The 13,301-nt window shown below is 40.0% G+C and overlaps 2 protein-coding genes across 2 annotated transcripts; both read left to right on the forward strand.

Moving 5' to 3' along the window:
• Window positions 1-10: 10 nt before the first annotated feature.
• On the forward strand, window positions 11-4,129 carry LOC116218333. Its single transcript, XM_042702987.1, has 9 exons — window positions 11-16; window positions 1,049-1,138; window positions 1,244-1,362; window positions 1,538-1,586; window positions 2,482-2,589; window positions 2,684-2,814; window positions 2,926-2,962; window positions 3,153-3,984; window positions 4,125-4,129. The coding sequence occupies exons 1-9, from the start codon at window positions 11-13 to the stop codon at window positions 4,127-4,129; spliced, it is 1,377 nt and encodes a 458-aa protein (XP_042558921.1).
• LOC116218347 lies at window positions 3,735-7,580 on the forward strand. The gene is made up of 2 exons (XM_042702974.1): window positions 3,735-4,851; window positions 5,077-7,580. The coding sequence occupies exons 1-2, from the start codon at window positions 4,221-4,223 to the stop codon at window positions 6,369-6,371; spliced, it is 1,926 nt and encodes a 641-aa protein (XP_042558908.1). The 5' UTR covers window positions 3,735-4,220; the 3' UTR covers window positions 6,372-7,580.
• Window positions 7,581-13,301: the final 5,721 nt, after the last annotated feature.

Below are 13,301 nucleotides of genomic sequence, written 5' to 3' on the forward strand. Positions count from 1 at the left end.
GTATGCCAGTATGCCAGTATGCCACCCAGCTGCTGGTGCAAACCTTGGTGAGCTCCCGCCTTGACTACTGCAACGCCCTCCTAACGGGCCTGCCGGCTTGCGTGGTGAAACCACTACAGATGATCCAGAACGCGGCGGCGCGTCTGGTGTTCAACCAACCGAAAAGGGCACACGTCACCCCGCTACTCATCGAGCTCCACTGGCTGCCAGTAGCTGCTCGCATTAAGTTCAAGTCACTTATGCTTGCCTACAGAGTGCTTACTGGTTCTGCTCCCACCTACCTAAATGCTCTTGTAAGGGCAAATGTTACACCCAGGACGCTGCGCTCGTCTAGTGAGCGTCGTTTGGCACTGCCGTCCGTGCAAGCACGGCAATCCAGACTATTTTCATTTATAGTTCCACGTTGGTGGAACGAACTGCCTAGTACTACCAGAGCAGGGGCGTCCCTCTCTACCTTCAAGAAGCTTTTGAAGACCCAACTCTTCAGAGAGCACCTCCCCTCCTAACTGGCACCTGACTAGCGCTTAACTTGCACTTCAGCAGTTACATTCCTGCACTTCTTTTTCCTCTTTTCTAGGTTGTTGTTTTTCTAATTCTCATGTAAAGTAGTATTTATTGTTACACCATGCTTTTTTATTGCTCTTAGCTTGACTGTTCTCTCCCTTGTACGTCGCTTTGGACAAAAGCGTCTGCTAAATGACTAAATGTAAAATGTAAATGTAAATGGTTGTAATGGTGTTGCTATGACAGTTTAGATTGATGCTAGGGTGTTGCTATGGTAATTGAGGTGGTTGCTGCTGTTGTTGTTAGGTTGTTGCTATGGTACTTATGATTGTTGCAAAATGTTTCTATGACCGTTCCTGTGGTTTCTGTGGTAGCTGCTTGGTTATTACAATTGTAGTCAAGGTGGTTGCTTAGGTATTGATGCTGTATAAAATCATAATTATGTCTATGTAGAAAGGCAGATAATCAGTTATAATATAAATAGACTGTTGAATATCTATCCTTTGCTGACATTTTGTTGAGACTTTTTATGGCACTTTTTCAGGTGCTGTGTACACCTAAAGAATACAATAAATACACCAGGTACACCAAAACGGTTCAGCTCTCTTGGGAGATGCTGTATTATGAGCAGCAGGTAATTATCATCCTAGTTCATGGCAAAGATAGTAAATGGGATAAGTCCCTTTTATGCTGTCTTATTATAGTGGCTGTTAATACAATAACAATCTGTGCTTCTCAGAAAAAGCTGCTGAAAGTCTTTCTGACCTTGAAAGAGAAGGGTGGCATTCCCTGTAATATCCACTTGTCAGATATGAGAGACTGGCTTGTCCACAGCGGTGCAGACATGTGCAACAAGATGTAAGTATTTATTTGTTGTGTATCAGCTCACTCTGGGTGTAATTGTCCCTTGGTGTGAGTGGTAAACCAATGCATTTCTTGGATTGAGCTCCAGTCCAAAGAGTAGATTGAAATCGGTAGAACAACATCTACTACATTGGAGCATAAAGTGTAATGGATTTTGTTATTGTCCAAGGTTCCAGAAACAGTCAGGGAACAGACGGGATCTGCACCTTGCTAAATTGGTAAGATATGTATAATTATTTATAGGCAGAGAAACCATTTATTGCTGATTCATGCCTTTATTTCAAGCCGTCTTGATTATTGTAATGCAATCCTTACTGGCCTCCCAAAAAAAACAACTGAGAGACTTCAGCTCATTCAAAACTCTGCAGCTCGGCTATTAACCAGAACCAAGAGGAGAGAGCACATTAGTCCAGTTTTAGCTGCTCTGCACTGGCTTCCAGTAACTTTTAGAATTGACTTTAAGGTCCTTCTCCTAATATACAAAGCCCTTAATGGGCTAGGACCAAGTTACATTGCAAACTCCCTAGTCAAATACTTGCCCTCAAGAACACTGCGATCATCGAATGCTGGTTTATTGGAGGTTCCCAGCAAAAGCCGTAAGAAAATCGGGGACGCAGCATTTGTCAATTATGCCGCAGTGCTATGGAACATACTGCCTATAGACATCAGGGAAGCCAGCTCGCTTAACATCTTTAAAAGAAAACTAAAAACGTACTTCTTCACATTAGCCTTTAACTAGCTACCACTTCGCACTATATATATATATATAAATACTTTTAATTTAATTTAAATCTCTACTGGTGATATTAAGGGGTTGGATTAAATATATCTCTATAATTATAATTTTATTTTTTTTGCACTATATCTTTGTTATGTTTCTTTGATGTCTATTTTTATGTGCATGTCATTTCTTTGTGCATATTATGTATTTGCTGTAAAGCACTTTGAGCTGCATTCTTTTGCATGAAAGGTGCTATATAAATAAAGTTTTATTATTATTATTATTTAGGACAGATAAAAAGATGAAACATTTTAAATGTCTCACTGATTCATTTCATTAATGGCTTTGTGGTCACAATGAACGCCCCCGTCTTTTCCAACACTTCCTCACAGACATGGGAAGTGAATCGGCGGCTCAAGCTGGAGGAGATAGAGAGAGAGGTGTGCCGGGAACTACGTCTGGAGCATTCCTCCAAGATACCAATCTCCCACAGAAGCGAGGTAAGTGTTTGGAAAGCTCTGAGTAAGTCTTCAAGTCAATATAACAATAATCGTAAATTCTCTATGTCTTTCCTTCGACTCTTTCACATTGCAGATTATGAAAACTGTGGAGTGGGTCCCACCTCCAGACTCTTATGGACCAGGTCCACGTGACCTCACTTCCCCATCAGGAGCATCAAGTGACGGTTTCTACACATCTTCTATGACTTTTGACTCTTTTGACTCGTAAGTTGTTTTTACGAATTGATACACCACTAAAAGAGATTGCCATTTCCACAGTAGTCTTATTTATCATATTTATTAATATTTAAAAAAAATATATTATTATTATTACAGATTGTTCATGGAGACCCCAGAGGAACAACATGTGATGGTGAGCTGTACAAAACACAAAATGGCTGTTTATCCTCCTTATTCTGCAGTGGCTATGCACATGATTTGTATGGTTCATTATGATTCTATTGAAGATTACAAACAAAATGCAGATTTTCTTTGATGTCAATGGTCAGTGCTATACTCCTTCATATACAGTATATATATATTTTTGGTTTCTTTGTGTTAAGCTTTCTTCGGGGGACAGGAAAGCAATCTTTGACAATGTCAAGAGTCATGTCATCTATGAAGTCAGGAAAAACCTCCTTCCAGTTCTGAGGAAACGATTTCAAAAGAAGGAATCAAGCTCCTCGTCAGGAAGTGGCAGGCCCTCCAGTGAAAACTCTGACCGAAGCCGTAGCAGCTCCTCTTTCCTTTCCACTGACTCTTCTTCTAGCAACAACAACACCATAACAATGATGTTCAGTCCGAGGTCAAGTGCCACCATTTCTTCCCCTGCCTCTCTTCATGACAAAGAAAGTGGGAGTTATGAATCATACGTAGGACTGACTTTTTACACGGAAGCTCCTTTTTCAGAGGAGCTTTGTGATGAAACTTCAGTTAAGAGATCAGTCACTCCCTCCAGTGCAGTAAATGCCCAGGAGAGCCCAATAACCATAACACCTTCGTCTGAAGCTTTCAGAGCTGAAAGCTTTGTTTTGGAGATAATACATAATTCGATCACTTTCTCTGAAACATCTCAGAATGATATTAACAACTCTGACACTCTTGCTGGATTCACCATCATGTCCAACGATGTTGTGGACACAACCCTGGACGGCGCAACAGTAGTGTTAGAAAGAGAAGGACTACTCTCTCAGGATAGAAGCTCCAATGAAGAGTTTGATGATCGCCTTCTGTCTATCGGACCGTGTATTACTACTGATCACCATGGCACTGAGATCAAACTTTTGGGTGGCAAGCCAACAGATGAAGGTATCAATAATTTACTTGATGAAGAGAAAGATGTAGAACTGTACACAGGGCAGATAATTGAGGCTGTCACACAGGACTTACTAACAAGTGAGACTTCTTCCAGTACTGAAACATCAAAGGAGAGGGTGTTTTCTGAATGTGACCCTAAAATTACATGCAAAGAAACTGCTTCAGGAACGCACCTAGATTGTGCTCATCCTAGGAAATCAGTGGATCGTATCTTGCAGGATAATAAACTGCATAGTGTTAACACACCTAGGGAACTATTACCCAGAAACACTCCACAACTGGCTAATTCTGTTGCTTCCGTCTTGTATCACAACATGTTTGACAGTGAATCCTCCAGACAATCCACACATTACTCCAGCTCTCAGATCAGCTGTGATGTTAGTTTGTGTGAGACCACCACGGAACAGGAACTGAAAGAATTTACACAGCCCTTGTCAGGGTCTGTCATAAATCTCCTCAAAGACATGTTTGGAGAGAAAGCCCAGACTCTGAAAACGACCAAGGACCCAATCCAGCTCATCACAAACCCAACTTCAGAGACACTCTTCTTTATGCCCCACGTCAACAATAAAGACACAGTTGTGCACAAAATTGCCATTGAAGACCTGTGTGCAATGGATGCCATGAAGAATATGATTCCTCCTAACGACTCAAAGAGGGTTAAGACCCCATCCGCCCCTAGGACCAAAAGTGAGAGATTCTCTCGGCCCTCAAGTCCAACTCATAACCTCTTACTGGCAGTTGTAGAAAAACTGGTCAAGAAAATGACTGTTCACAGTCTCAGCATCCCAGAGGCTTCCAATGAGGCTGCCTGCAAACAGTTATCATGTTGTTCTCCAAATGGACCTCTTTCAGAGTTTCAGCATCAACTGATTTCTAGGCTCTGCCCTGTGCTTGTGTCTGACATTATGGAATCGCTTTCCAGTGAAATCGTCAGCCCTGATGGTAAGATTTTGTTTTGTTTTTTTATTCAGTTTTCAGACTACCTCATGCAATATCTTCTGTGTGAAGATACATTTCAAAGTGGACTATTACTGTAACTCCAACTTAGTTTAGTTGTTTAACCTTTACATAGATATATTTACTTAACTATAACTATATTACATAATTCTAACTGGCTGATTTATTTGTTTTTGCATGAATTTAAACGTAATCTTGTATTTGCATCAGATTTAGGTGAATCAGCTTGCCAATCACCTGTGCAAGTTATCGAAGATGGAATGGTAAGGTCTGGAAACGCAAGTGCCGACGTCTCAAATCATTGTGTTCAAGAGGACACCTGTGTCCAAGAGGGCAACGGTATAGCCAGTGAGAGAGTGACCGATGAATCTGTTGATATTCTGGAAAGGGCTGTGTATGACATTGAGTCTGCGATGACTGATGCTGCAAAACAGTCTTGCTCTAGCCTTCCATCCAAAACAGATGTCGTCGTAGACGTCATCACTAAGCTGATCTCTGATATTGAGTCTGGCAGTAACTCACCGACACATCTCACGAACATGGCAGTTGACATGGTGGTAACGGTGTTGGATGATCTATCAGAGGATACTAAAATGATTTCAATTCCAGCATCTCCTGACCACTTTCATTCTCAAGTGAAATACACCAGGCCCCCAAGTTGTAGGATCGTAAGCAGTGTTCGCAAGGAGCTTGAGGAACAGATTGGTTCCGCTGATTCCCTCAAGCGAGCTCTAAACTCTGAAAGCACAGAAGTCACCAAGGCCATCTCGAGTGCCGTTGCAAGGGAAGTCTCTACACTCCTTTCAGAATCAGTAGCTCGTCACATAGCCTTTACTTCCAGCTCTGACTCTCTGTTAAGCGCACCTGCTACGACCTTGGCACCTGCCGTGCGACCACTAACTGCTGTCATCAGACCTGACGTCCCTAACGACCCTGACTGTTTGGCTAATCCCTACCACAGATGTGCATCTTCCATGGATACCAAGCCTTTAATGATGATGGTGCACCTTGGGACAGTCAAGGATATTGTCAGCAGACTCCTGTTACACCTGTTACCGATGGGTTTAAAGGACTTTAACCTGGCTGACTGCAGCCTCTTTGACACCATCTTCTCTGAACTTTCTTCCAGTCTCTTTTTGAGTGTTTCCAGGAACAAACAGAAGGCCACTGTTTGCCTGGACTCTGTTGAGGTCTGTCAGGTTGTCCTCATGGTCTATAAACAGTTAATCAAAATGTATGGTTCTCCAGAACATCTTGAGAGCCTGACATTTGCAAAGTGCCCCGAGTTTTATTCCTGCATTTCAAAACTCATTGTGGAAGGCATCTTAAAGTCACCCCCGAGGCAGCCCTCTGGAATGAAGGAAACCAGAGCAGTGTGCTCCTCAAATGCGACTGTCTCCACTGATGTTCCCAGGACACCAAAGGAGCAAACAGAGTGTGGAAGGAAACAGCAGACCAAGATGATGGCAACCATTCAAGCAGAGGTAGACGGTTTTTCTATGTAAGGAATATATATATTACCCAGGTATGCTCTCCAGTATCTATTGGGGATGGTACCATTTCTCTATAGGTCACAGATATTGCATTTTTGTATTTACAAGCCATAGAATGCCACACCAATGAATACTCCTCAACCATCACAGAGGATTTTGTTTTGGGATCTGCTATGGGTGAGTGATTTTCTTTGTTAAAAAGTCTTGGTAGTAACCATTTTAAAAATCTTCCAGGGCTGGATCAGTAATGGCAGTATGGAATAGCTGAGATTCATATGCTTGTGATGAATGGATAGTTATTAGTAGAGCAAAAAACTCTCTAAAGCCCACAAATATAATTGTGTCTTTTGATCACCAGGCAAAGACAAGATACCCAAGAAGAAGGGCAGAGTTGGCCGTTTCTATCATCACATATTCAAGGGGGTTAGACGCAGCTTCACAAGCTGCACTTCATCCAGAGCAGTAATGGATTAGTTTCTTTTATTCTATTTTTATTTGTTTTATTTTTATTTTGTTTCATTATTTTTTACTTAACCTTACTGAAAGGAAACTCAAAAGGTCCACAAGATTTACATTTAATTTACATTAATGCCACGACCTCCAGTGCATTGTCCATGCACAAACATAACAAACCTGTTTTATTTGAGAAGTGGTCTTCAATTAAGTTCTGCTCACCAGCCAGCTCAAACAAACTTTTAATGATTTAAACCACTGCCCCATTCAATGTTCAAATATATAAGAATTTCCATGATATAAATAAGCTTCTTATATTGTCATATAAATTATGAATTGAAATTTAAAAAGCAGTTTTGGGTGAGCTCCCTGCAGTCATTTGCAGGTTTGAGCCCCTCATCTCTTTCTTTTCAGATGATTAAACTTCATCATTCAAAAACGTCATGAAACACATTCCCAACCTCCCCACAAATGATCTGAAATATAGTACTGTGGGTAGTATAAGTATAAAGATTAAGTAAAATGGACTGAAAATAAAAGGAAATACACAATGTATATTTTTGGGTGAGCTCCCTGCAGTCATTGGCAGGTTTGAGCTCCTCATCTCTTTACCTGGAAATATACCAAGCAAATGCAAGGACTACTTTGGTACAAACTGGACTAAATGACCTCTTAGCATTTCATTTTGGATTTTGGGATTTATATGATTGGAATATTAGAAGCAGTTGTGAATTAGCTCCCTGCATAGTTTGCTGGTCAGAGCTCCTCATCTCTCCATCCTAAAATATTTTTCAAATTATTACAAACTTCCATTCTGATTGATAACTGAAATCTTTAAGGGTTTTGGGTGGGCTCCTGGCATCACTTGCTGGTCAGAGCTCCTCAGAACTTTTATCACCACCACCCCACATTCCTTTCCCTTCAGATAGAGGTTTATATACATCAAACTGTCAATATTTAATCCTCCTAAACATGGTTAGCTAGTGACTACCCTTTTATTTTAATAGCAGCAGAATGGTAATTCTTTTTCAATTTGGACATTTTTACAACCAAAAATAGACCAACAAATTCTTTAGACTGTGGCATTCTTTAAAGCTTTTTGGAGACCACATCCCGTTCTTTCCCCTTCAGATATTGTTTTCTGAGTGTTGACTTGTCAACAATTCACCCCCCTAAACATAGGTACCCAGTGACCACCCCTTGATTTTAATGGTGACAAAATGAGTGTTCCTTTTAGGTTTAAGGTTTTATTTTTTTGATGAACATCAATAAAATACACAGCATGCAAACATATTTAGGAGTGGCTGCAATATTTCAAATCCTTTTCATATATCAATTCAGTCAGTGTATTCCAGCTTTTTTTTTACTGTTTTATCAGAATTTAGGTACTCCAAACTATCACCAGTCAAGTCTAATCTAGGTAAGGGGTCTTCCTCTTAAATGTGAGGAACTGTGTGACTATCACAGAAGTAAATAACTTATATATACAGGCCCTCCATCATATGATTAAGGTCACGCATCCATCCAATTCATGTTCATGCATTTCTTATTGTTCAACATTGTATTTTCACTTGTCAGAACGATGAAGATATCTACAAATACATTCAAACTAGTCAGATTTGCAATTTCAGATATCTCTCTTGTAAGATCGAGATCGATACAAGGGTAAATAAAGCAATGAAAACAGTAAACAGTGGCTCCAATTTACATTACGGGTAAATAGGGATAGAACAGAGCTATACATCAACAGTGCACAACTGGCTGGCGACAGCCGCAACACGCGCCACATGCTGTACCTGGCATGCGTAAAGACCCTCTTACACAGCACAGCATGTGCCCAACTTTATTCATGTTGGATTGGATTTAACAAAGAACTTTTAAGGGATAACGTCTACATGAAAAATCAGTTGAATAACAGTGTTAAAATGAGACTTTAGCAGTTAAATAATGTTGTTTGCTTGGTATTTCTCAGTGAAATTGAATGGGATTTGATGTACAATAGACAACAACTGGATGTACATTTTATTGAAATAATTGGTTTTATAGCATAATGGTCATGCAAAATCAGCATAAATCCAATGTTAAATGTACTGGTTTACAATGTAATATTATACATTATAAAGTGTAAAAGGAACATATTGTTCTGTGAAGATGATTAGGGTTTGGCCGTATTTTTTACAGAATTATTCTGGCAACCACAGCTGCCAGTTTTTTCCAGTAAAAACAACAGGATTTGTTTTACAATGTAGCATAGCAGTGATGTAAATATAGCTAAAGTTCAATGTTGAATATACATGTTTAAAATGTAAAATTGACATGCTGCTCTGTAAAGAGGTTTACAGGTGGATGTATTTTTTACAGGATTGTTCTGGCAACTCAGCTGCCAGTTTTTCCCCGTAAAAACAACAGCATTTTTTTTTTACAGTGTATGTCATTTCTACAAAGAAATATGCATAATCTTACTTTAAAATTAACAGTTGTATTTCGTTTAGTATTTTAACACCACCATGTTGTAATTTAAACTGCATTGCATTGCTTCTTGTATTACAGTTTTGCTTCTTGTAAATTACAGCCATATGTCATTTCTACAAAGAAATATGCATAATCTTACTTTAAAATTAAAAGTTATATATAGTTTAGTATTTACCCAAAAATGTTGTGAAATAAGCAATATTCTATTGTATTTCTATTTACAGTTTTTGTATGTCATGATTTTACGGCATTTCAGTGTTAATTTTATGCACATTTTTTACAGTGTAGTATCAACGCAACACGTCAAGTGTTCAGAAGGCTGCTGCTATCAGCAGCATCCAGCTGTGCACCCTGTTGTGCAGGCCACTCACGAGACTTGGGGACCACAGAGAGGTCACCCAATCGGGTATTCCCAGAGTTCGATGGGGGCGCATGCACAAGGGAAAACTACTGACAGTTTCTAGCCCCCCAAGATGGTTTCAAGCAGTGTTGTATAGTAACGAAGTAGAAATACTTCGTTATTGTACTTAAGTCGTTTTTTTGGATATCTGTACTTTACTTTACTACTTATATTTCTGTTTACTTTTACTTTTACTTCGCTACATTTTGCAAAGAAAACTGATACTTTTACTCCGATACATTTCCCCTGAAACTTTCGTTACTCGTTACAAAATCAAATCATGTTTAGAAAAATAAAATCATGACAGTGACGAGACCAACGTCGGGGACTGTGGAACACAGTAGAACACAGACTGCAAGCAGGTTTGGCGAATCAGTGGTCCTAGCGCACGTTAATGCGCTATTGACAGTTCGCAAAAACCCCGTTCTCTTAGTTACTGTTGCTACGTCTTTTGAACTCGTCCATGCACTATACTGTCTGTCAATCAGTGATTCTTTTTGGAGTAATATCTCCGCGATATCCTCCAGATCAAGGCAAAATGGACTGCAATATGCAGTGGAAGGATATATCCAAAACATTAAGATCAACAACGAAGGGGTGTTAGGGAATTATTTCACCCTTTTCAGGACTGTATTAACCTCAGAATTAAGACTCACACAACCAAGAATATAATAAATAATTGACTTTTACTCTGGCAAAGAGGAGTGAATGGTGTCAGACCGCTTCTTCAACCTACACTCCTCTAAAAGGAATGCAGTGATTTCAGAACGCTGTTCAACCCATCACTGACTTCCCTGGTAAAATGTAACAGATTTTATGCAAAGACAATATCACAGAACAAAGACATGACACTCCCATCTTGTACCATCCCGTCCTTGGTTCCAGGAGATAAGAATGTTTACCTTCCCCCAACCCTGACTCTGTCTCTTAATGTTTACACAGGATGGCAGACAGGATTCTGGGATACACTTTAGGATATCTGCACTTTAGCTGAACTTTACTTCTGCCCAGCAACAAGACATTCCACAACCCCCCCAATTCCTTCTTATCTTATGTAAACATATACGTGAGGTTTCTGGGTTAACATTCTTGACTCTGCTAATTGTCTTCCAAAGTCCAATCTACATGGAGAACTCAGGGCACACAGCATTTTGGAACAAAACTTAAAACAAAAAGATATTCATGATAAAATATACTAATACTTTCTTTAACAAGGGGACACAACCATAATCGAAGCAAAAGCATACTCTCAATCAAAAAATGAGAAACCCCACGACTTCTTCATTAAATGCCACCAGCACCTTGTCGACTAGTCATGTTCTTTCACCGCTGGGTAAGATCTGTTTATAATATTTCAAGCTAGCTAATAACCTACAACGATTATTTATTCTTATTCTTTATTCCATCTCTGGCGAGGTATCTAGCTAGCTAGCTAGGATGGTGACAATCTAAAGTACACTACAGTAATGTAGCAGTGGAGCAAGATAGCTGCTAGTGACGTTATTGTTCAAGGGATGTGTGTGCGTGTTGCTGAAAGTATTTCACAGTCACTGTACCGATAACTTGCTTGTAAAACTGATGATCCTGATGTAATGCTATGGCTTTGTATCAGATCGCCAGGTTATTGCTCTCAGGTTGTGCCTTATGCATACCTTGTAACATCCACCTTTGTTGAGTTCACACACTTGTATCCTCACTTACAGACAAACATATTTGTGCTTCTCAGATTGTTTACATCTCTGCATCTTGTAATGCTGAATTGCGCTGATTAATGTTGGTGGACTTTTCTCGGAGACAAGCAGATTAAACTCAAACCAGCTGCTTCAAAGTAGGACTTTTTTTCTTCTTACTTTACTATGGGTCGTTTCTGTGGTGCAGACAAATATCCACCGCAGCATTGAAATGTAAGTGGAAAGTCTGATGTATGTATGATGGATGATACTGGTTAAGAATAAAAACTGATCATTTTACTAATTTCATAACAAGCGTCAAGAGATCCGCGAACCCGCGAACTTCATTGGATGTTTTTTTAGGCGCGAAACGAGTGTTCTCGAGCGTGGTATATACCTGTGACTGGCCGTCAGCGGCTCTCTGAGGAGAATCGGCGTCAGTTATCGACCCAACTGACACCAGAAGTGAGTCGACGGAGACAGAAGAAGCACAGGTTTGCTGAGCGGCTTTTCATCGAGAGCCGTTGGTTTCATCGTGCAGCGCATTACAGCAGGTTGGTGATATTGAAATATAAAATGAACACCAACTACGTTAGCAGTAAGTTAAAGTTCAACCGTTCACTCTTCGCCTTTACAGTTAGCTAAAAATGACCGCTAGTCTGCGGTTTACTATTAGCCAGCATATCAGAGAAATCTAGAGAATGTTATGTTAGCTAATGTAAATTAGCTATCTAATACCTGGATTAAATTACGTTAGTTTTATTTAGCCAGCCTATACTAGACGTGGGCTGTTAAATAATGAGACAAGGTACTGCTGTAGTTCGATTGTAATGAAGACAACTTATATTATCAGTATCGATAATTAGGCTAACTGTCACACCTCGTATAACGTTACTTAATGTAAGAAATTGTCGTGGTAGCCTAAATCTTTTGTAGGTTCGGTTGTTCTGGTGTAAATTTCTCCTCACAGGTTATGTTTGTTGGGATAAATAAATGAATAACGTGAGGCTTCTTTATGTCGCTTTCAAATGCCTTCGCCCGCGCGCGTAGTTTTCTGTCACAAGTCGAATTTAAAGTTAGCCGATGTTAGACTGAAAAAAGTCTGAATGTTACTTATCAAGATAGTTGCCCAGTTAATTAGTAGCGTGGGATGAGGAAACTGCAGAGCCTCGTCACTGCTGAAGTCAAACTACGCTTGGTGTTTCTGTCACTTGCACTTTACCATGAGCGGACATGCACTTTGTGTGCGTGCTAACGCCTGCTTTTGACCAGTTCCTTGTACCTATGCGAGTCAACCGGAACTCCGTTCACTCCACAAACCCTGAAGTCTGACATGACTGGACCTCAGGACACGTTTGAGAGCAGCTGTTCTAAACTAATGAAAAGCCTAATGAGGAGAATGTGAATGAGGCCCCTGAAATCATATTTGACTTGCACTGTTGGAGAGGGGCGTTAGATAAAGTTAAAGGAAACTTTGATAACATTTGTGTACTTCAAGGTAACTTTTATATGAGGAGACTAATTCTTATTTAAAAAAACTTAAAAAAGGTTATTGTTTTTTAATGTAATTTTGCTAACATAAAGAACCATTGATGAAGTGTTTTTGTGTATTTTTTTTTTTCTAGGTCAAATACCTTTTCAGCTTGTCAACTCCTGTGACGGCAATGTCTGAGAAACATACCTCCAAACCATGAGTTCATCTGATGAGGTCAGTAGAGTTCAGCAATATTACTACACTTGCTGCAACACTTTCAGTCATCTCTACTATCTGCACCCTACATCACACTCACACACACAATCACTCATGTACACACACACACACACACACACACACACACACACACACATATTCTGCTTTACTGCACCTGTCTCTGAGTCATGTGTCTGCATCCTAGGAGAGTTTCAATGGCCTCAGAGTGCACTTCACGCAGACCGAGTGGGCGCGGC

Source organism: Clupea harengus, chromosome 22 (assembly GCF_900700415.2).
Source record: "Clupea harengus chromosome 22, Ch_v2.0.2, whole genome shotgun sequence".
NCBI lineage: Eukaryota > Metazoa > Chordata > Actinopteri > Clupeiformes > Clupeidae > Clupea > Clupea harengus.